We start from the raw sequence: 24759 nt of genomic DNA on the forward strand, positions 1-24759 counted from the left end.
TTCAGAACATTTTCACTTGATATTTAATTAGAGGGTTCACTCGCCTTTTGTGAGTCTGCTTTCATTCCCGAGGTGACTAAGACCAGAGGTATCTGGAGAGATGACGGAGATGTTTGTCTATACAAACTCAATCAATGACAAGCACAGTGATTCAGAAAATAATTGACATTAGTCTGTGAGAGACTTCAATAACAGTTCTACACTGTGTGTGTGTTTATTAGGCACCTAGAGATTACCTTGTAAGTTAGAGGCATGGTAAGGTCACTATCGGGTTCATGCGTGGGAGCTAGTGTGGTTTGGTTCTGGTTAGATAGATGATATCTGAAGGAGGGCAGGGAGAGAAGCCTAGCGTCTGTTAGCCTAGCTTTCTACCCCAGAGTAATGTAAAGCAGAGGAATTCACAGGCTCCCTCACATCAATAATGAATGGAGAGATTTATATTAGCTGACTCTCTCTTCACCTTTCAGCAACAATAATGCTTTGACTCACTGCCACCCCCTCTGATGACTCTGACTGTGTCAGTCCGTCCGTCTGCCACTGAGGACAAAGCAGAGCCCTTAGCACACATCTTGCAGACAGGGGCCTTCAGAAAGACAGACAGAGACAACGGAAAGGTCTAAAGCATATTAGGATAAATGAAACTGGGACTGACTTGGGCTTGCACTAGGGCTAGTGTGGTATTGTCTATGTTCTAGTACATTAACTGTAGTGTTATAGGGATGTATAGGAATAGAGCTATTGTGGACTTTTTCACTTGTTCTTTCTACTGTAGAATTACAGACATGTTCCATGATGGATGTTAGAGAGCATAACGGTTGTTTGATGGGTCTTTGACCCCCATCTGAGAGGAAATCATCCATCCAGGCAACACAAGCTCCAGCATGGCCTCTCCTGTTGAGTGGGCCTACTCTGCTGATGTGACGTCTGGTAGGGGGGTCTAGAAGCTCTCAGCCTTAGTCTCCTGCTGCTGAGACATGGCTAGTGTTGACCTCTCCTCTCTTCTGCGCTCCTCTCCTCCCTTCCCCTCCTTCTCTCTCCCCTACTCTCCTGTCATGTCCTCTCCTCCCCTACACCTTTCCTCTCCTCTCCAACCCTCCTTTCCCTTCTCTCCTGTCCTCTCCTCTCCTCCCTTCCCTCCTAATCTCTCCTCACCCCTTCTCCCCTCTCCTTTCCTCTCCTCACCCCTCCTCTTCTCTCCTCTCCTCTACTCTCCTCACCCTTCCTCCCCTCTCCTCTCCTCTCCGTCCCGTATTTCACCCACTCCTATTACATTAACCCAGTGTGTCTCTGAGGCTTTACTGTATTGATTCCCTGCTCCTTCCAGCAATCTCCTTAAAGAAAGAATGAGCTGCTACTAATGTGTGGCTGCTACAATAGGAAGGGAGGGGGGCATTAAGTGAAAGCTGCTGGACTGTTTTCAGACTAAACTGAGATGGAGAGATGTTGGAAGAGAGTATTGCCAGAGAGAAAGAATGGAGGAATAGAGAAGGACTGTGAGAGAAGGGAGGGGGAGAGCGGGGGACAGAGAGAGAAAGAACAGAGAGAGGAGGAGAAAAGGGGGAGATACCGAGAGGGGGAGACACAGAGGGAGAGTGAGAAAGAAAGAAGGGGGAAAGAGAGAGAGAGGGAGGGAGAAAGAGAGAAAATGGGGAGACTGCTTTAAGCACACTGAAGGATTTCACTTAAATAATTGAGGAAGCAGCACGGAGCAGTCCTGTCCTCTGATTAAAATGGACTAGGAAAATGCAGCCACTCTCTGGATGAGGTCTATGTTATAAAATCCCAACAATCCTAACGTCAGTAAAAAAGAAGCAACAACTACAATAATTGGTATTCTGCATTCAATTCAAGTATTCACTTCATTAACTTAATATAATTAAGTGGTTTTTAATGCATACTCTTTACCCTCTTACCAGTATTGTACAGTCCCTGTGCTCCTTATCCATATCAATATATGATTTTGGCATGAGATGCTTACACGTCAGTACAGCAGGGTAAAGTGCATTCGGAAAGTATTCAGACCCCTTGACTTTTTCCACCAGAGTTACCTCTGCTGCAGAAGATAAGTTTATTAGAGTTAACTGCACCTCAAATTGCAGCACAAATAAATGCTTCACAGAGTTCAAGTCACAGACACATCTCAACATCAACTGTTAAGAGGAGACTGAGTGAATCAGGCCTTCATGGTCAAATTGCTGCAAAGGAACCACTCCAAAAGGACACCAATAATAAGAAGATACTTGCTTGGGCCAAGAAACTCAAGCAATGGACATTAGACCATTGAAAATATGTCCTTTGGTCTGATGAGTCCAAAATGTGAGATTTTTGGTTCCAACGGCCGTGTCTTTGTGAGACGCAGAGTAGGTGAACGGATGATCTCCGCATGTGTGGTTCCCACCATGAAGCACGGAGGAGGTGGTGTGATGCTGTGGGGGTGCTTTGCTGGTGACACTGTCTGTGATTTATTTAGAATTCAAGGCACACTTAACCAGCATGGCTACCACAGCATTCTGTAGCGATACGCCATCCCATCTGGTTTGCGCTTAGTGGGACTATCATTTGTTTTTCAACAGGACAATGACCAAAAACACACCTCCAGGCTGTGTAAGGGCTATTTGACCAAGAAGGAGAGTCATGGAGTGTTGCATCAGATGACCTGGCCTCCACAATCACCCGACCTCAACCCAATTGAGATGGTTTGGGATGAGTTGGACCGCAGAGATAAGGAAAAGCATATGTGAGATCTCCTTCAAGCCTGTTGGAAAAACATTCCTCATGAAGCTGGTTGAGAGAATGCCAAGAGTGTGCAAAGCTGTCATCAAGGAAAAGGGTAGTTACTTTGAAGAATCTAAAATCTAAAATATATTTTGGTTTGTTTAACACTTCTTTGGTTACTACATGATTCCATATGTGCTATTTCATAGTTTTGATGTCTTCACTATTATTCTACAGTGTAGAAAATAGTAAAAATAATTTAAAAACCTTGAATGAGTAGGTGTGTCCAAACTTTTGACTGGTACTGTAAGTAATCAGACCCTTTACTTAGTACTTTGTTGAAGCACCTTTGGCAGCGATTACAGACTCAAGTCTTCTTGGGTTTGACGCTACAAGCTTGGCACACTTGTATTTGGGTAGTATCTCCCATTCTTCTCTGCAGATCCTCTCAAGCTCTGTCAGGTTGTATAGGGAGCGTCGCTGCTCAGCTATTTTCAGGTCTCTCCAGAGATGTTCGATCGGGTTCAAGTCCGGGCTCTGGCTGGGCCACTCAAGGACCTTCAGAGACTTGTCCCAAAGCCACTCCTGCATTGTCTTGGCTGTGTGCTTAGGGTCATTGTCCTGTTGGAAGGTGAACCTTCGCCCCAGTCTCTGGTCCTGAACGCTCTGGAGCAGTTTTTCATCAAGGATCTCCGTTCATCTTTCCCTCGATCCTGACTAGTCACCCTGTCCCTGCCGCTGGTGCCAGGTTTCCTCCAGATGTGACGTTTGGCATTCAGGCCAAAGAGTTCAATCATGGTTTCATCAGACCAGGGCATCTTGTTTCTCATGGTCTGAATGTCCTTTAGGTGCCTTTTGGCAAACTCCAAGTGGGCTGTCATGTGCCTTTTACTGAGCAGTGGCTTCCGTCTGGCCACTCTAACATAAAGGCCTGATTGGTGGAGTGCTGCAGAGAGGTTGTCCTTCTGGGAGGTTGTCCCATCTCCACAGAGGAACTCTGGGGCTCTGTCACAGTGACCAACGGGTTATTGGTCACCTCCCTGACCAAGGCCCTTATCCCCCGATTGCTCAATTTGGCCGGGCGGCCAGCTCTAGGAAGAGTCTTGGTGGTTCCAAACTTCTTCCATTTAAGTATGATGGATGCCACTGTGTTCTTGGGGACCTTCAATGCTGCAGACCTTAAATGCTGCAGACATTTTTTGGTACCCTTCCCCAGATCTGTGCCTTGACACGATCCAGTTTCGAAGCTCTACGGATAATTCCTTTGACCTCATGGCTTAGTTTTTGCTCTGACATGCAGTGTCAACTGTGGGACCTTATATAGACAGGTGTATGCCTTTCCAAATCATGTCCAATCAATTGAATTTACCACAGGTGGACTCCAATAAAGTTGTAGAAACATCTCAAGGATGATCAATGGAAACAGGATGCATCTAGGCTCAATTTCGAGTCTCTTAGCAAGGGGTCTGAATACGTATGTAAATTAACTTGACATTTCTATCGCGGAATCTGTAACACTACAAAGTATTTAATCAGCCACCAATTGTGCAAGTTCTCCCACTTAAAAAGATGAGAGAGGCCTGTAATTTTCATCATAGGTACACGTCAACTATGACAGACAAAATGAGGAAAAAAATCCAGAAAATCACATTGTAGGATTTTTTATGAATTTATTTGCAAATTATGGTGGAAAATAAGTATTTGGTCACGTACAAACAAGCAAGATTTCTGGCTCTCACAGACCTGTAACTTCTTCTTTAAGAGGCTCCTCTGTCCTCCACTCGTTACCTGTATTAATGGCACCTGTTTGAACTTGTTATCAGTATAAAAGACACCTGTCCTCAACCTCAAACAGTCACACTCCAAACTCCACTATGGCCAAGACCAAAGAGCTGTCAAAGGACACCAGAAACAAAATTGTAGACCTGCACCAGGCTGGGAAGACTGAATCTGCAATAGGTAAGCAGCTTGGTTTGAAGAAATCAACTGTGGGAGCAATTATTAGGAAATGGAAGACATACAAGACCACTGATAATCTCCCTCGATCTGGGGCTCCACGCAAGATCTCACCCCGTGGGGTCAAAATGATCACAAGAACGGTGAGCAAAAATCCCAGAACCACACGGGGGGACCTAGTGAATGACCTGCAGAGAGCTGGGACCAAAGTAACAAAGCCTACCATCAGTAACACACTACGCCGCCAGGGACTCAAATCCTGCAGTGCCAGACGTGTCCCCCTGCTTAAGCCAGTACATGTCCAGGTCCATCTGAAGTTTGCTAGAGTGCATTTGGATGATCCAGAAGAGGATTGGGAGAATGTCATATGGTCAGATGAAACCAAAATATAACTTTTTGGTAAAAACTCAACTCGTCGTGTTTGGAGGACAAAGAATGCTGAGTTGCATCCAAAGAACACCATACCTACTGTGTAGCACGGGGGTGGAAACATCATGCTTTGGGGCTGTTTTTCTGCAAAGGGACCAGGACGACTGATCCGTGTAAAGGAAAGAATGAATGGGCCATGTATCGTGAGATTTTGAGTGAAAACCTCCTTCCATCAGCAAGGGCATTGAAGATGAAACGTGGCTGGGTCTTTCAGCATGACAATGATCCCAAACACACCGCCCGGGCAACGAAGGAGTGGCTTCGTAAGAAGCATTTCAAGGTCCTGGAGTGGCCTAGCCAGTCTCCAGATCTCAACCCCATAGAAAATCTTTGGAGGGAGTTGAAAGTCTGTGTTGCCCAGCGACAGCCCCAAAACATCACTGCTCTAGAGGAGATCTGCATGGAGGAATGGGCCAAAATACCAGCAACAGTGTGTGAAAACCTTGTGAAGACTTACAGAAAACGTTTGACCTGTGTCATTGCCAACAAAGGGTATATAACAAAGTATTGAGAAACTTTTGTTATTGACCAAATACTTATTTTCCACCATAATTTGCAAATAAATTCATTAAAAATCCTACAATGTGATTTTCTGGAATTTTTTTCTCATTTTGTCTGTCATAGTTGACGTGTACCTATGATGAAAATTACAGGCCTCTCTCATCTTTTTAAGTGTGAGAACTTGCACAATTGGTGGCTGACTAAATACTTTTTTCCCCCACTGTATCCAAACGTCAATTTTCGAAGTTGCTCCAAATGTCACATTTCTATATGTTTTTGACAGCCTGGGTTGCTCCTCCTGCTGCAGTTCCTCCTCCATTCATCCGAATGGTTATGGGTTAAGATTTGGCATAGGGTTATAATAAAAACAACTCCATGGTTAAGTTTAGGCATTCATTCCGAATGGTTAAGTTAAGGGTTCCTGTTTGGGATAGGGTTAAAACAAACAAACAAACGTTGTCCCTACTGGCTGGTTTTGAAGGCATTCCTGATGTCCTTGGGACATGGATGGATGTCCAATTTCAAAGTGAATCTTGAGCGACCTGACTGGCGACACCACCACCCTGCCTGCTGTGTTTAACATGTTGAGTACCAAATGGCACCCTATTCTCTTTTTAGTGCACTACTTTCGGCCAGGGTCTATAGGGAAGTAGTGCACTAAATAGGGAAAAGGGTGCCATTTGGGATGCATACACAGAGTTCCTAGTTAGTAGAGCACATAATCAGAACTTTGCCACCAGCTGCAGTAGAACAGAATGTCTGCTCTGCCTCTGCATGGTCAGGGCTTTAGCCTTTCAGAGCCTCACACACACAGATATGTGAGCACACACACAAACATGCACGCATGCGCACACATACAGTGATGTCGCACACACGCACACAGCTTACACTCACACACACACACACACACACACACACACACACACACAGCGCTGTCAGACAATGACACCTCAGCAGATAGGGGCTTCATTTGACACCACCTTTATCTGACTATTAGGATTAAATACATTTCTCAGGTAGGAATTTACCCAGGCAGGGCGAGGCTAATACTAAGGGAGTGTGTGTGTGGTTGGATAAAGTGTTTCCCCTGAGGCTGGCTGCTGATGCCAATCCTCTGCTGCCCGTCCATCCGAGTGTGCCGTGCTGAGTTGTGAGGCACTAAGGGACTGGTGTGTGTGTGTGTGTGTGTGTGTGTCTGTGGGTGCCTGCGTGCGTGTGTGTGTACAGTGTGTGTGTGTGTGTGTGGGACTGGTGTATATATGTGAGGCTAGCTAGTGACCTCTAACTGGACGGCATGGTGCAATCCAAGCAGAACTGTCACACTCACAGAGAGGGAGGGAAAGAGGGCCACGCCTGCCTGGAAACAGCAGCTGAGCAGGTTGTGTTAGCTGTGCTCGTCTGACTACATTCTGACAACACATATTCCCTGAATACAAGGACAATGAACGAGTCCAAGGTTGAATTAATTTGCTGGATACATTTCAGGCTCTGATGTTGTTTGTAGTTTTGAAGGCTCTATATATTTCAGTGGTATAACTGAAGTAGGTCACTGCTGTTACCAGCACAAAACAGGTGGACAGACACACATACACACACACAAACACAGGCTCCTCCAAGCTAAAACCTAACGCTCCCGCAACGTTAGTGGAAGTGACAGCCCCGCTGCAGCGAACACAGATGTGACGTTGCCTGAACGTTAGCCGAGTTGACAGCAGTTCAGGGGTGATGGGGAGGGGTGACGGTGAGGTGTGATAGGAAGGGGTGAGGGTGAATGATGGTGAGGGGAGGAAGGGAAGGGGTGAGGGTGAGGAAGTGGGTGACAGGATGGGTGTAGTTAACAGCACAGCTGATGACAGACGACTCCCAAGTGGGAGGACAGAGATGGAGAAGTGACATCAGACAACACACAAAGACCAGTGGTGACTTCCTGCCCCGTGTAGCTCAGTTGGTAGAGCATGGCGCTTGCAACGCCAGGGATGTGGGTTCGATTCCCATGGGGGGGCCAGTATGAAAAAAAATGTATGCACTCACTAACTGTAAGTCGCTCTGGATAAGAGCATCTGCTAAATTACTAAAATGTAGAGAGAGAGACTATTTATAGCTGAGCCTGTGATGCCTCTGTGTGTGAGAGAGAGAAAGACAGAGCCTCTGTTGTATGCAGAGCATGCTAATGAGGGAGCTCTCTGCCTGCCTGTGGCTACAGAATGTGCTCATCTCTATCTAGCCCGTGCTTGCCTCGTGGCTAGCTCGTATGCAGTGTGTATCTTCCCTTCTTCCAATCTGCATTGTGCAGATCCCATACCAGATCCCATGCAGTCAATCTTAACCCATGTGCCTTACCACATACACACACTTGGGCTGCATGATTTGGACAAAATATCAAATTGCACTATTTTGTTCCAGATATTGCGATTTTCAATGAATGAATACATACTGTGCTAACTGAATACAAAAACAAATTAAACAAATATTTTCTAACATTGTTATAGGCTACATATGATAATAGATATGATTACTACACCTACATATTAACAAACATACATTTTTAACATGATTATCAAAATATAGTGTGCTATCATTAATGAATGAATAATATTATGATTTCCTGTTTCCTATTTTACAATTTTATAAGTTAAATAAGTTAATTCTTTATTCAGGCAGCCATAGGCTGCAGATGGAATAGGAAGCGTATGATTGCGTAATAATGTATAAGTAGGCTCAATCATTATTATAATTGAAATTATAAGTCAAATTGCCTTAAAAACATGTAACACGTAGCACACCGGTTGCAAGGTGCAGCCTGTGTCCAAAACATTGGAGTCTGGTCCAGTCATTCAACGCGACATTCAATGTTTCAACTTCTCCCTTAATTTTGTTATACAGTGTGTTGGGATGGCGACTTGACAGAAATATGTGCAAGATAGAATCTCGCCTCCAGCTTGTTTATCATCTTCTTAAAGTCGTCTTTGGTGACTGTGTAAATAGGAACCATGTCTTTGGCTATGTGATAGGTCAGTTGTTCCCAACCTTTTTTGGTTACTGTACCACCAACTGAATTTTGCTCTGCCCGGAGTACCCCTGAAGTACCCCTCATGTGCATTTTACCAGTAAGCCTACGGTCTGATGAGTCTTCTTAAGTACCCTCTGTGGATAGGCCAAGTACCCCCAGGGGTCCTAATACCCCTAGTTGGGAACCACTGGGGTAGGTAATAGCCTCTGTGATTTCTATGTGTCTGTGGGATGTTTTTTCTTAGGGTGTTACAATTGAAAACGCATCGGTAATCAATGCCTGTTTAACGTAGGTGGCTGGTTGTGGCTAAGGGGCTTTGCTGCTGACGGGTGCTTTTTTTCACCATGCAAAATGTGGTAAAGTAGGGTATGGTTATTCTTCAAATGACTGAATAAATGTGTCGTGTTGCCTCTTTTTGTCGCCACAACTGTGAGGCACTTTTTGCACAACACTTGAATTTGGTTGACATCGGTTTGCCTGTAGCCGAAATACTGCCATACCAATGAAGATGCGCACTTCTTTGGCACGGAATCGACGTTCCCGTTAGCACTAGCAGCACTCATGTTTCCGACACACACTCAGAGGTAAAGCCCTTTCTCTCCTCTCTAGCATCTAACTGCGCGCTCTTAGTGGGGACGCTTGTGATTGGCCAGCATGTGCATGCCATACAGAGAGTGAGAGAGCCCGCTTGTGATTGGTCAGCATCCTCTGTGCATGTATAGTAGAGAGTGAATGAACAGAGTCTAGTGCATCTCATTGGAGGAGGTACCATAGTCTAGTTTTTGTTGTATTAAAGGACTGCCAAAGAAAGGAGAAAATAGCACGTCAATATCGCACTTTCAATCTGAATTTGATTAATCGTGCTGCCCTAACACACACACACACACACACACACACACACACACACACCACTCTCCAATCTCCACTCCACTCCCACAGAGTAGCATGCCGGGGGCACAGGAAACAAGCTCATCCTTTCCCATCATGTGTGCAGTGAAGCATCTCGGCTCCAGAATCAGATCAGCTAGAGGCTGGAACCAGGAAGCACTCAGGCCTAATTCACCAGCTAACAGTTGCTGACGAAGCAAACTAAAGAGGAATGGGGCGGTGCCTTTCTCTTCCATCACCAGTAGGAGTGGGAGAGCTGTGTGTGTCTGTTTGTGTGTGGTGTGAGAGTGTTAAATTTAAACACTGTTCCAGTGTCTATATGGGTCAACACTTTTCAGTGTTAAAATAACACATCAATGTACCAGTGGTTGGCTGAATACCTGGGGCGCGGGGTGGTTGGAGTTGTCAACAAAGCAGCATGACAGAAATATAATTTTCAAACTACCGGTAGTTTCTTTGAGAAGCTATATAAAGCAATCTGTGATTTTGAACAACAGCATAAATACACCAATTTCACTTTTGCATGTCAAAAAACAAATGACCACTGCTGCACATGCTGCCACTGTTTTGATCAGATTAGATTATACAATTTAGAACGAGCAGCCAGCTCACAAAAACGAACGAGTGCACCAGGGAGAACGCAACAAGCATGCAGATGCAATAAGTGAAAACACATTATCTAACTGGGGAGTTAACATACTGTAACGTCACAAAGCATGATGCGCTAGTCAGTTAACTTTCATTCTGAAATAACTTCATATTTCTGAGTTAGTCAGGTGATAGTTTAGAAAGACTTGAAATTGGCATGGGCGCTAACTAGCTAGCAAGCCACCAGCTTGCTATAGCTAGCTAGCTGCTTATTAAAGGTCAAAACGGGTTAATTTAACCCCCCAAAAATACCAAAATATGTCAAATGTTTTCTCAAAAGAAGTGTAGCTGGCTAATTCATTTGATCATGCTTTGTGATACATATTTTTGCTTTAGCTCCATCTGTACCTGATAGAGCAGATCTAGTCTCACGTGCGGAAGTAAGCCGTCTGGCGCGAGAGACTCATTGGGTGTCACGCCCTGGCTCTGGGGACTCTCGTATGTTGAGCCAGGGTGGTAGGTTCTAGTTTTGTGTTTCTATGTTGGCCAGGGTGGCTCCCAATCAGAGACGGCTGTTGCTCGTTGTCTCTGATTGGGAGCCATACTTAGGTAGCTGTAAGGCATTCGTTTGGTGTGGTTTCTTGTTCCTTTTGATTTTGTGTTTGTATCGAAGGACTTCACGTTTTGTTTATTGCTTTGTTCGCGTTGGTGTACAAGAAAATAAATATGTACGCATCTCACGCTGCGCCTTGGCCCGCTTCTTTTCAAGACGATCGTGACAGAAGAAACCACCACGACTGGGTCAAGCAGCGTGATGAGGAGAAAGGTTGGAATTACGAGCAGTGGAGAGAGAATTGGACGAGAACCATGGAGGCCTGGTCCACGGGGGAGAGACAAGCCCAGAAAATTTCCGTGGACGACGGGGCAGCAGGAGTACGGGATAGAGTGGTTCAGAGGGTTGGCAGAGGAGGCCGCCAGGTTACGGGAGTTACTGGACACCAGGGGGAAGGAGTATGTAGAGGCACGGCGAGAGGTACTGGGGTGTGTTGCCAGTCCGGTCCGGCCCGTTCCTGATCCCCGCGTAGGGCCAGTGGCGTGTGTTCCCAGTACGGTTCGGCCTGTTCCTGCCTCTCGCACCGAGCCTGTGGTGGCGTCGCCAGCCCGGTCCGGCCTGTTCCTGTCCCTCGCGCCAAGCCTGTGGTGCGCGTCGCCAGCCCGGTTCGGCCTGTTCCTGCTCCCCGCACCAAGCCTATGGTGCGCTTTGCCAGCCCAGTCCGGCCTGTTCCTGCTCCCCGCACCAAGCCTATGGTGCGCTTCGTCAGCCCGGTTTGGCCTGTTCCTGCTCCCCGCACCAAGCCTATGGTGCGCGTCGCCAGCCCAGTCCGGCCTGTTCCTGCTCCCCGCACCAAGCCAATGGTGCGTTGCGTCAACCCGGTTCGGCCCGTCCCTGCTCCCCGCACCAAGTCAATGGTGCGCGTCGTCAGCCCGGTCCGGCCTGTTCCTGCTCCCCGCACCAAGCCTATGGTGCGCGTCGCCAGCCCAGTCCGGCCTGTTCCTACTCCCCGCACCAAGCCAATGGTGCGTTGCGTCAACCCGGTTCGGCCCGTCCCTGCTCCCCGCACCAAGTCAATGGTGCGCGTCGTCAGCCCGGTCCGGCCTGTTCCTGCTCCCCGCACCAAGCAAGTGGTGCGCTTCATCAGCCCGGTTCGGCCCGTCCCTGCTCCCCGCACCAAGCCAATGGTGCGCGTTGTCAGCCCGGTCCGGCCCGTCCCTGCTCCCCGCACCAAGCCTGTGGTGCGCGTCGTCAGTCCGGCACAGCCTGTCCCTGCTCCCCGCACCAAGCCTGTGGTGCGCGTCGTCAGTCCGGCACAGCCCGTGCCTGTTCCACCGGTGCCTGGTCCGGCCAGCTGCTCCACTCCGGAGCTAGAGCATTCCGCTCCACCAGTGTTCAGTCCAGCTCCGGCCAGCAGGGCCAGACCGGATCAGGGGCGCTTTGGGGGGTTAGAGAGGGAGTGGGAGTCATGCCCGGAGCCGGATCCACCGCCGAGGCGGAGTGCCCACCCGGTCCCTCCCCTGTTGTGTTTGGTTGGCGCGGCCGGAGTCCGCGCCTTTGGGGGGGGGGTACTGTCACGCCCTGGCTCTGGGGACTCTCGTATGTTGAGCCAGGGTGGTAGGTTCTAGTTTTGTGTTTCTATGTTGGCCAGGGTGGCTCCCAATCAGAGACGGCTGTTGCTCGTTGTCTCTGATTGGGAGCCATACTTAGGTAGCTGTAAGGCATTCGTTTGGTGTGGTTTCTTGTTCCTTTTGATTTTGTGTTTGTATCGAAGGACTTCACGTTTCGTTTATTGCTTTGTTCGCGTTGGTGTACAAGAAAATAAATATGTACGCATCTCACGCTGCGCCTTGGCCCGCTTCTTTTCAAGACGATCGTGACATTGGGATGGAGACCTAGAAGTTCAGACTGAACGCACATGTGCGCACCCCAGGATGGTCCATTTACTTTGTGCTGTTATAATTTATGCTAGGAAATCCTGTGATTTCATTGGGGCAGTTCCCCCTCATAGCAAATAGCTGGAAAAACAATCCCAGCAATTTTCACACGGCCTATGTGCCCGCGAAGCTGCTGGCAGTCACTGAGGGGCAGAGTATTAAATAACTGAACAGCTTGTTTAGAACAAAATATTTTTGAAACTGGAAAATGTACACATTTACCACACTTTTATGAGCATTAAAAAAAAGATATATACTGTATATATATATATATATATATATATATATATATATATATTATTATTTTTTTTTTACCAATCACAAGTGGGGCGCCATCCCTAAAGCCCTAATGGGCGGGCCGCAACTGCAATGTACAAGCAAAAACAGAGATATTAAAACAAACATTCAAAAAATTTACCTGCAATAGAACATGCTGGGAATATAATAATGATGGGCATGGTTTTGGTTCAACACTGGTTATTATCACCCACACTGGGGTGCTTTTACGCCACTGAGTGTTAATTTACTCTTACAGAGTTACTTTAACTCATTAATCAACACTAGAAATTATACACTGGAAAATCAACACTAGGTAACACTGGCCAATTTGCTGTGTGCGTGCGTGTGTGCGTGTGTGTGTGTGTGTGTGTGTGTGTGTGTGTGTGTGTGTGTGTGCATTCATGTGCCCGTGCGTGTGGGTATGTGTTCTGTCTCTTGGCTGTGGGTTTGTGATTTGTTGTTTTAGAGTTAGAGGTTCAGTTTGATGTTGTCTGCTTTCTCTTACCTCCCTTTGACATCGCCCCGTGTGTATGATGCAGGTAATTGAATCAGCTGCCACTTGAGATTGGGAGAATAATTTCAGCCGGAGAGAGAGTTCATCCGTGCGGGTAAATATGCATGATCACACAGCAGAGCAGCTGAGTGAGGAGAGCGTGAGAAAAATGAGGGTTTTTCAACCAGTCAGCAACGTTGTTACACTGCATCATTGTATTACTGTATCAGCTTCACGCACCACCAACAGAACAGTTATTTTTACCCTGTTAATTGGTGTCATAGCACTAACCTGAGACCAAATCTGCTTTCATCGAATGCCTCTAGATGCAGTATTGAGGTTTGGCACTCAAAATGTTTCAAGTGCTTATCTATTTATATTAGAGGCATTAAGTGCAGCAGAAATGTCCTCTACTCTCAACCATTCAGGACATCTTTACTTGTATATGTAAACATGTATATGTGTTTCTTTATCTGCATATCTGTGTATGAATAAAACAGTCCATATTGAACCGAACCCCTTTCACAAGAAATGTGAAATCTTACAAAAGCCTTGCGATTCTCTGTTAAAATTATATTCCCTTCCTGTAGCTAGCACACGCAAGTGACTGTAACTAGCTCAGGCATTCTACATTTTAGTCATTTAGCAGATACTCTTACACAGAGCGACTTACAGGAGCAATTAGGGTTAAGTGCTTTGCTCAAGGGCACATCAACAGATTTTTCACCTAGTAGGCTCAGGGATTTGAACCAAACGGTCTTAACCACTAGGCTACATGCCGTCTCTCTCACCCACACACACTGTGGTGGTGGTGAAGGTACCTCCTACGCCTCCGAGAGAACAGAGACTGTAAAGACTGCCAGCCTATCCTTCATGTGACTCACACAGCAACAATGGCTGAAGAGAGCTGAACATAATGTAAACTATTGTCAATGTGAACCCCACTGGCTGTCAAGGTCCCTCCTCCTGATAATAGCAGGTAGGGACTAGGGAGAGCAACTGTAAATTGATGGGAGAGCAACATTTCAGCATTATGATTATGCCATAGATTCTGTTATATAACTTTACTGTTGGGGCTAATAAATAAATAATGTGTCTTATGAATATGATTTTCCCCACTCAAGCCTCAATTGGAAACCCAGGCTATTGTCGACATGAACCCTACGCATCGACGGGAGAACAAAACAAAATAATAAAATCCAAAATGTAGCATTGTGAAAATGTCACAGATGAAATGCCAAATTATCTTATGTAACAGTACTTTAGAGTCTAAAATGTAAAAATAATATTAATGCTATTCCTCCCACTCTCAATTTGAGACCCAGAATCTTCAAAAACCAAATTTGTCAAATGCATTTGAGTTAGGCTATCTTTGTGTACTTTGTAAGTACAAATACCTTAGTTACTGAGTATATCCTATTATTTGTTACAAAAACCATATGGGCCCTGTTCAAAAGTAGTGCCCTATATAGGGAATAGGGTGCCATTTGAGACACATGCTGTGTGTTATTTAATCCATATGAAATGTGATTATGTGAATAATATTAACGTTTGCCACATCCATCCATTGTGCCCATAACTGTTCAGCAGCACCCAAGCAGCCTTATGAAAGGAGCTGAGAGACTAAACTGTTACTGTGGCACAGTAGAGACAACACACTGTAGACACATCACACTGTAGAGACACAACACACTGTAGACACATCACACTGTAGAGACACAACACACTGTAGACACATCACACTGTAGAGACACAACACACTGTAGAGACACAACACACTGTAGAGACACAACACACTGTAGAGACAACACACTGTAGAGACAACACACTGTAGACACATCACACTGTAGAGACACAACACACTGTAGACACATCACACAGTAGAGACAACACACTGTAGACACATCACACTGTAGAGACACAACACACTGTAGACACATCACACTGTAGACACATCACACAGTAGAGACAACACACTGTAGAGACACAACACACTGTAGACACATCACACTGTAGAGACAAAACACACTGTAGACACATCACACTGTAGAGACACAACACACTGTAAACACAACACACTGTAGACACATCACACTGTAGAGACACAACACACTGTAAACACAACACACTGTAGACACAACACACTGTAGAGACACAACACACTGTAGAGACACAACACACTGTAGAGACACAACACACTGTAGAGACACAACACACTGTAGAGACACAACACACTGTAGAGACACAACACACTGTAGACACAACACACTGTTGACATTTAATGATAAACAACCAGCAGTGTCATCGTTTGTAATTGAGTTACAATAATGCTAAAAACAGTATAACCACACCACTAAAGCTCAAAGCCATGTAGATAATGGGAGAGAACTGTCACTGAGGTGTGATTATCATCACATTTGTGATGACGTGTGATTATCATCACCTTCTGTGGCAACCTCTTCAGCAAGGCAAACGATCATCCAAGTATGTAAGATGGTAAATGTTAGTTAACATGTGAAAGAGATCTGCAAGGCCATCTCATCTCATGTCTGTGCGTGAGCACAAGGCAGGCAAAAGCACATTCATATTCTCTGTCTCTGACTGCGTTTGCTGAAGCCCGACAATTTCTGGCAATTATGTCTGATTGTGCTTTCATTAAATAAACTCCAGGTGGTGTATGAGTCGTCTACTGGCACAAACTCATTCGGAACGCCTCTTCAATGCCTCACGCCCCCGCAAGGCCACCTTTCTAGGGAGAAAATATGCCATTCAATCCATCACCATCAGAAAGGCTAAACTATGTGTGTTTGATCTGGATGGATGTGTTTGATAGAGTAGCTTGCTCATTGCTTGTAGTGGCTAAACGAACACACAAACTTGCGCGCACACACACACATGCGCCTACACACACACACACACACACACACGTGCACACACACACACACACACACACACACACACACACACACACACACTAATGACTTTCACACGCCTCTGAGAGAGCCATTTAGTCAGGTCAAGCGGTTGTCCAACCCTGTTCCTGGATAGCTACCCTCCTGTAGGTTTTCGCTCCAACCCCACTTGTAACTAACCTGATGCAGCTGATCAACCAGCTTGGGGGTAGAAGCTGTCTCGAAGCCTGTTAGTCTGAGAGTTGATGCTCCGGTAACGTTTGCTGGACGGTAGCAGAGTGAACAGTCTATGGCTTGGGTGGCTGGAGTCTACATTTTCGGGCCTTCCTCTGACACAGCCTGGTATAGAGGTCCTGGATGGCAGGGATCTCGACCCCAGTGATGTACTGGGCTGTCTGCACCACCCTTTATAGCGCTTTGCGGTCAAGGGTGGTGCAATTGCCATACCAAGGTTACCTTGGCGCTCTTGGGAACAGGGACAATGGTGGTCAGCTTGAAACATGTTGGGATTAAAGACTGGGACAAGAGATTGAGATTGAAAATGTCTGTGAAGACACTGAAAACTAGATTGAAAATGTCTGTGAAGACACCTGCCAGCTGGTCTGCGCATGCTTTGAGAACGCGCCCTGGAATTCCGTCTGGCCTTGGGATTGTTAACCTGTTTAAACATTTTGCTCACATCGGCCACGGAGAGCGAGATCACACAGTAATCCGGAAAAGTAGGGGCTTTCACAAAAGGCACAGTGTTATATTCCTCGAAGCGAGCAGGAAAGGCATTTAGCTCATTTGGGAGTTCTGCGTCGCTGGTCAGCTGGGTTTCCCTTTGTAATCCGTTATCGTCTGCAAGCCCTGCCACATAAGACGAGCGTCGTAGCCGGTGTAATAGGATTACACCTTCCTCCTATATTGTCTTTTTGCATGTTTGATGTCTCGTCTGAGGTCGTAGCGGGATTTCTTGTATGCGTCCATGTCCGTGTACGTTCATTGTAAGCGGTAGCTCTAGCCTTTAGCCCAGCGCGGATGTTGCCTGTAATCCATGTTTTTTGGTTGGGATACGTTCTTATAGTCACTTTGGGGGTGACATCATCTATGCACTTATTAATGAAGCCCATGACTGTTGTGGTAGACTCCTCAATGTTATTGGATGAATCCCGGAACATATCCTAGTCTATACTAGCAAAACAGTCTTGTAGCCATACGTCTGCTTCGTCCGTCCACTTCCATATTGAGCGCATGACTGGTAGTTCCTGTTTGAGCTTTTGTTTGTAAACAGGCAGCAGGAGAATGGATTCATGGTCAGATTTGTTGAAGGGAGGACGAGGGAGGGCCTTGTATGCATTTCTGTGGGTAGAATTAAAGTGGTCTAGAGTTTTAGTGCCCCTAGTGGCGCAGAAGACGTGTTGGTAAAGTGAGGTAGGACAGTTTTAAGTCTCCTCGTGTTAAAGACTCTGCCCACCAGAAATGCTGCCTCTGGGTGAGCGGTTTCTTGTATGTTTATGGCCCTATATTATTCTATATCAAGTGAGCAAAGCTTGACATTTCCTTCACACTTGAAGCAGCACACCAGTTGTTATTTATGAAAAAACACACACACCGCCTCCTTTCGTTTTCCCCGAAGCCACCGTCCGATCCTGCCTCTGCATGGAGAATCCACTGAGTACTACGTGCATAGCGTCATCACCAGCCACGTATCATAAGACATAAAGCGCATTCAGAAAGTATTCAGACCCCTTGACTTTTTCCACATTTTGCCTTATTCTAAAATGGACACAAAAAAGATCTGAGTGACCATGGGGTTCTTAGTCACCTCCCTGACCAAGGCCCTTCTCTCCCGATTGCTCAGTTTGACCGGGCGGCCAGCTCTAGGAAGAGTACTGGTGGTTCCAAACTTCTTCCATTTAAGAATGATGGAGGCCACTGTGTTCTTGGGGACATTTAATGCTGCAGACATTTTTTCGTACCCTTCCCCAGATCGGTGCCTCGACACAATCCAGTCTCGGAGCCCTATGGACAAAATCTTCACCTGCTGTATCCTGTGCATGTGACCAATAAACGTTGAATCTTTAAACTTTTGACCAGAGAAAGCCATATGGGCCTTGGTCAAAAGTAGTGCACTAATACTGTATAGGGAATAGGGTGCCATTTGGGATGCTGCCGAGGAAAGGCTGGCTTACTGTCACTGTCATAATATCATTTCAATATGAGGCACAGTCAGTCAGTCAAAAACACTTCAAAATGGTTAAAAGAAAATGTTCAAGGTAGAAGAGCAGCCAATAAAATGAGGTCTTTGATATTTAAAATATAGCAGCGTTTTCCTTGTCTGCAGCTCTGCAGTGCTTAGTGCATGTTTAGAGGGATTGCACACCACACCACCACACCACACCACAGCACAGTGTCCTCATTCATGACCCTCCACCATCGGCTGTACTCTGCTCCGCTCTGCCGCCAGGCAACAAAGGAAAACTAGGTTAGCCATCTTCAAAGGATGAGCTAAGAAACTAAAGCAACTAAAGCACAGTGAATTTGTGGGGAGGCTACGGGGAGACTCAGAGGGGATGTGCTTTACCTCAGCGTGAGACAAACTTCCAACAAATGAAGGTTTGGTGAGAGAGAGAGCGAGACAGAGAGAGAGAGACGGAGTGTGGCTTGGGATTTACAACAACGATCAATCTATAACTTCACATTGTAACCCAGTCTACATTCACAATCTGCCATTAAACTTCAGTTGAAGGAAAAACACGTCAGTTGGTGTTTAAATATTCAAATTAGGTTCCATTGTTTAATTGCACCTGAGGATACGCCGTTGGGTTTGCAACCTTTCAGATTTTACACAACATTAATGACAAAGAAAAGAGTAAGATAATTTCTGTCTGAGCGAAGAAGTTAAGTCGTTTCAACAACTCATTGGTTTCCGAAGAGATTCTTCACTTGTGTGGTTGCTAATGTATTAAATTATGAGGAAATGTAAATGTATCTGAGCTCTGGCTCCAAATGCTTCCTGTGATCAGACTTTAATTAAGCTCCTGGAATAAGAATTTATTAGCGCTGTTATCTGCTCTCTTAGTCTCAGCGTTCCCATAGTGTGTTGTAAAAGTGAAGCAGTGCTGCGGGGAGGGAGAGTTATTTTCTGACACGGGCACCCTGGTGTCCACCATTATCCTCTAGCAATCTCAACATGTCACTCTTAATAGGGTGGAGATCGAAGCGCTAGCTCTCTATGGGCGGTGCTATAAGTCAGATAGGCCTGTGATTTACCAGGGGTGTATTCATTACCCAATTCTGTTGCAAAATGTTTTGTAACAGAAACTGTTTACTCAAAATGAAAAAACATTTGCAACGAAAATGTGAGTTTCTATTGGACAAATTCAGGTAGGTCCCTCAAAGTTCCATTTACTCTGTTTGCTTCCCTTTGGTTCTTAAAAGGTAAGCGGTTTCCGTTGCAAGACGTAATGAATATACCCCTGCTTTGGGTTTGTGTTATCTCCCTCTTGAACAGAAGTGTCAGGTGCATGTTATTTTATATTACTTCACCTGATGAAGACCTGAGGAAGGCTGTTTCAGCCAAAAGAAAAGAATAGGAACAGCCTGTTTGAATGGAAAACAGGCCCTCTAGTCAAGGTAAAAAAAAACGCCAAGAGACTTCCACTGTAGCTGTACAGCTACAGTAGCAAATTATGTACAGCTGCAGGCATAGCCTAAACAACTGTAGCAAATGCTGCACTGTTCTTGGCCCTGCATTGTGTTTTGTTTGTTATTTTTACTAGGTGAGGCTTTGCTCATGAGGATAACACCTTACCCAGCAGGCAAAACTGGCTGCAACATCATGATGACGTTATTGCAACCAGTCAGTTTTGCCCACTGGGAAAGGTCTAACAGTAATTTTTCAACAGTGATGTACACACACATAGATGTGTCAGAAATAACAGCCGATGGGCCCTGGTCAAAAGGAGTGCAGGGAATCGGGTGCCATTTCAGACGCAACCATACTTCACAGTGATGCATACAAACACACCCTCCCTCTACTAACGCCTGCTCTTACCTGGCAGGCGTTGTAGAGCAGCTGGTGCTCAAACTTCTTGATACCCAGAATGTTCTGGAACATCTCGTAGAGCTGGTCCTTGCTGAGGATGAGCTCAGAGGCTGCACTAGCCGTCATGCGTTGCTGAGCCTTGCGTGGGTCCTCGTCCCCACGGTAGATGGTGTCAAACTTGGCCATCCAGGAGCTGAGCACTGTCTCCTTGCTCAGGCCATCGATCTCGGGCAGGCTGCGGACGCGCTTCTCGATGTGCCTCTTGAACACCTCCCTGCAGTCATTGGCTGAGAAGCCCCCGCTCTGGACCATCTTGGCAACGCGGTCGCTCTTCAGGAACACCTGTGGTCACAGAGAGACATGTTGGAAAGCATAGGTAACCACAAACTGTTGAAAACATGAAAACCATCTAAAAAGGAGGCAAAAATATATTATATTTATTAGGACATGAAGCCCCAAAATGTGCACAGTGCAATAAGGTGCATAAATAAGGTAATATTTTGGTTGACTTAACCATCATCAGTGTCATAAAGGGTGAGCACACACACTTGGCTCATATAAATGTAGATTACATTACATAATCAAACCTACTGTAGGTACAATAAATGCAAGTAGAGAATCTGAAATTCTACTGCAACAGAGAGAGAGAGAGCAATGTGATGTCAATGACTGTCACCTAACAAGTATAGATTGATAGGGTCAAACTGCTGTTGCAGCTACAGATAATAATACATTTAATTTATCAAGCGCTTTTCATAACAAAGAATCCAAAAGCGCTAACGGTGGCATGTCTTCATCTGGAGCAAGAATGCAAACAGCAGACCATGTAGTTATTAAAATATATGAACGATAATATATAATATAATAACTTAAACATTTACACTGCAACTGTAAGACGCTAACAGCTAAAATGGATCTTACAATATTACCGAAGATAAACAATGAATATCTTTTTGTGTGTTTTATTTAACATATTTATTGTATTGAGTAGACTCTATTGTGACTGTATAGGTTTAAGAGGAATTGACTTACAGTGAGGGAAAAAAGTATTTGATCCCCTGCTGATTTTGTACGTTTGCCCACTGACAAAGGAATGATCAGACTATAATTTTAAATGGCAGATTTATTTGAACAGTGAGACACAGAATAACAAAATAATCCAGATAAAAGCATGTCAAAAATGTTATAAATTGATTTGCATTTTAAATTAGGGAAATAAGTATTTGACCCCCTCTCAATCAGAAAGATTTCTGGCTCCCAGGTGTCTTTTATACAGGTAACGAACTGAGATTAGGAGCACACTCTTAAAGGGAGTGCTCCTAATCTCAGTTTGTTAACTGTATAAAAGACACCTGTCCACAGAAGCAATCAATCAATCAGATTCCAAACTCTCCACCATGGCCAAGACCAAAGAGCTCTCCAAGGATGTCAGGGACAAGGTTGTAGACCTACACAAGGCTGGAATGGGCTACAAGACCATCACCAAGCAGCTTGGTGAGAAGGTGACAACAGTTGGTGCGATTATTCGCAAATGGAAGAAACACAAAATAACTGTCAGTCTCCCTCGGCCTGGGGCTCCATGCAAGATCTCACCTCGTGGAGTTACAATGATCATGAGAACGGTGAGGAATCAGCCCAGAACTACACGGGAGGATCTTGTCAATGATCTCAAGGCAGCTGGGACCATAGTCACCAAGAAAACAATTGGTAACACACAGGACTGAAATCCTGCAGCGCCCGCAAGGTCCCCCTGCTCAAGAAAGCACATATACATGCCCGTCTGAAGTTTGCCAATGAACATCTGAATGATTCAGAGGAGAACTGGGTGAAAGTGTTGTGGTCAGATGAGACCAAAATCGAGCTCTTTGGCATCAACTCAACTCACCGTGTTTGGAGGAGGAGGAATACTGCCTATGACCCCAAGAACATCATCCCCACTGTCAAACATGGAGGTGGAAACATTATGCTTTGGGGGTGTTTTTCTGCTAAGGGGACAGGACAACTTCACCGCATCAAAGGGACGATGGATGGGGCCATGTACCGTCAAATCTTGGGTGAGAACCTCCTTCCCTCAGCGAGGGCATTGAAAATGGGTTGTGGATGGGTATTCCAGCATGACAATGACCCAAAACACACGGCCAAGGCAACAAAGGAGTGCCTCAAGAAGAAGCACATTAAGGTCCTCGAGTGGCCTAGCCAGTCTCCAGACCTTAATCCCATAGAAAATCTGTGGAGGGAGCTGAAGGTTCGAGTTGCCAAACGTCAGCCTCGAAACCTTAATGACTTGGAGAAGATCTGCAAAGAGGAGTGGGACAGAATCCCTCCTGAGATGTGTGCAAACCTGGTGGCCAACTACAAGAAACGTCTGACCTCTGTGACTGCCAACAAGGGTTTTGCCACCAAGTAGTAAGTCATGTTTTGCAGAGTGGTCAAATACTTATTTCCCTCATTAAAATGCAAATCAATTTATAACATTTTTGACATGCGTTTTTCTGGATTTTGTTGTTATTCTGTCTCTCACTGTTCAAATAAACCTACCATAAAAATTATAGACTGATCACTTCTTTGTCAGTGGGCAAACATACAAAATCAGCAGGGGATCAAATACTTTCTTCCCTCACTATATATAATTCCTCAGACGAGGAGGAGTCACCCCTTTAGTCTTAATCTATACCCTTCAAACTCAACTCTGAATCTCGAAACCAGTTCCACTGCATTTCTTTATTGTTCCCCTTTAATCAGGGACTGATTTAGACCTGGGAAACCAGGTGTGTGCAATTAATTATTACTTAGAACAGAAAACCAGCAGGCTCCGGACCTCGTAGGGTAAGAGTTGAGTACCCCTGGTCTATACTATAGCTCATACATGAATATCATATACTCATTATCACCGGACGTCTTGTACAATAGACACAAATTACTTTTTATGACTGTTGGGGTGATGTCTGTCTGTTGTCCATAACATTTAGGAATACACACCAAACCAAATAATACCATACACCACACACATCCGTTTGTTCATCATTGTGGATTCAATGTACAGAAGTACAAAAGTCAGGGTCATCCTGTGTGTGTCTGTGTGTCCGTGTGGACGCTAGCTAGCTGGGCGGATTGAAGACATGATTTCAACCACTCATACTCTCAGGCTGCAATGGAATATGAACCAATGGAAGGTAGCCATCCATGCAGGATGACAAAAAAAAGGGGGGAAAGTGTCTGACTGCAGTACCACACCACAATAATGGTGGAATACTGAACGATTCAGTGTTAGATTTCCTCTCTGTGCTCTACAGTGATATACTGGAGTAATATAACTACAGCCATAATAGCAAAGAGAGCAGCATATATAACATTTCAAATGTTTGGGAGCAACGTTGATGGCCATTGGATGGAAACGCACTCGTTATTATCAAGACTCTCCTTCCTGGCCTCCCTCTCTCCTACTCCTGAATTATTCAGACTGAATGGGGAGAATGCTATTCTTTCTCATTTACTCCCAAACTGTGTGTGTCGTGCGTGTGTTTTAGAGTAAATGCCTATCTGAGAACTACCTGCCAGACTGACTTTCTCTCTTGGTCCAAACCAACCTTACTTTATAGAGCAGCTGGCCTAGTAAAATACTGATTTATGTTGTTTCCAACAGTCGGTCTGAAGTCTGGCAGATATACTTTGCCTGCTCTCTCTTTAAACTATTTTCTCTCCTGTGAAAGTACAGGGAGAGTGATGGGGCTCTGAATTAATATCTGGTTCCTATCAGGCAGACGGCAGCCATTTTACGGAGAGCTACTCTACCTTGAGCACTCACTGTCACAAATGACCATCACCGCTGACACAAACCACTGCTGGAGAAGCATATAATCTCAATTCAATAGCTATGATATTCTGTGGTCATTATCTGGCAGGGATGGAACATCGACAGGCAGGCTTTGTACATCATTAGAAAAACATAGAAAGAAATGGTGGATTGATTTCCATCTGAGTTTGTTTCTGTTACAACAGGTATAGTAGACCTTACCGTGAAATGCTTACTTACAAGCCCTTAACCAACAATGCAGTTTTAAGAAAAATAAGAGTTAAAAAAAGATTTACTAAATAAACTAAAGTAAAAAATATAAAAAGAGGAACAATAAAATAACAATAACGAGGCTATATACAGGGGTACCGGTACCGAGTCAATGTGTGGGGGTACAGGTTAGTAGAGGTAATTGAGGTAATATGTACATGTACGTAGGGGTAAAGTGACTATGCATAGATAATAAACAACGAGAAGTTGCAGCGTAAAATGCAAATAGTCCGGGTAGCCATTTTATTACCTGTACAGAAGTCTTATGGCTTGGGGGTAGAAGCTGTTAATAAGCCTTTTGGACCTAGAATTGGCGCTCCGGTACCATTTGCCGTGCGGTAGCAGAAGGAACAGTTTATGACTAGAGTGGCTGGAGTCTTTGGCAATTTTGAGGGCCTCTGTAGC

General features: G+C 45.2%; 1 protein-coding gene across 1 annotated transcript in view; it reads right to left on the reverse strand.

The window, feature by feature from the left end:
- Nucleotides 1-24759, reverse strand: part of LOC311138690 (calcium-dependent secretion activator 1-like) — a 160290-nt gene that overhangs the window by 58540 nt on the left and 76991 nt on the right. The window contains exon 3 of the mRNA XM_084173478.1: nt 20301-20633. Coding sequence (XP_084029604.1) covers nt 20301-20633 — 333 coding nt within the window. The remainder of the gene's footprint in view (nt 1-20300; nt 20634-24759) is intronic.

This window comes from Coregonus lavaretus, assembly GCF_964263955.1.
Source record: "Coregonus lavaretus genome assembly, chromosome: 12".
Classification (NCBI taxonomy): Eukaryota; Metazoa; Chordata; class Actinopteri; order Salmoniformes; family Salmonidae; genus Coregonus; species Coregonus lavaretus.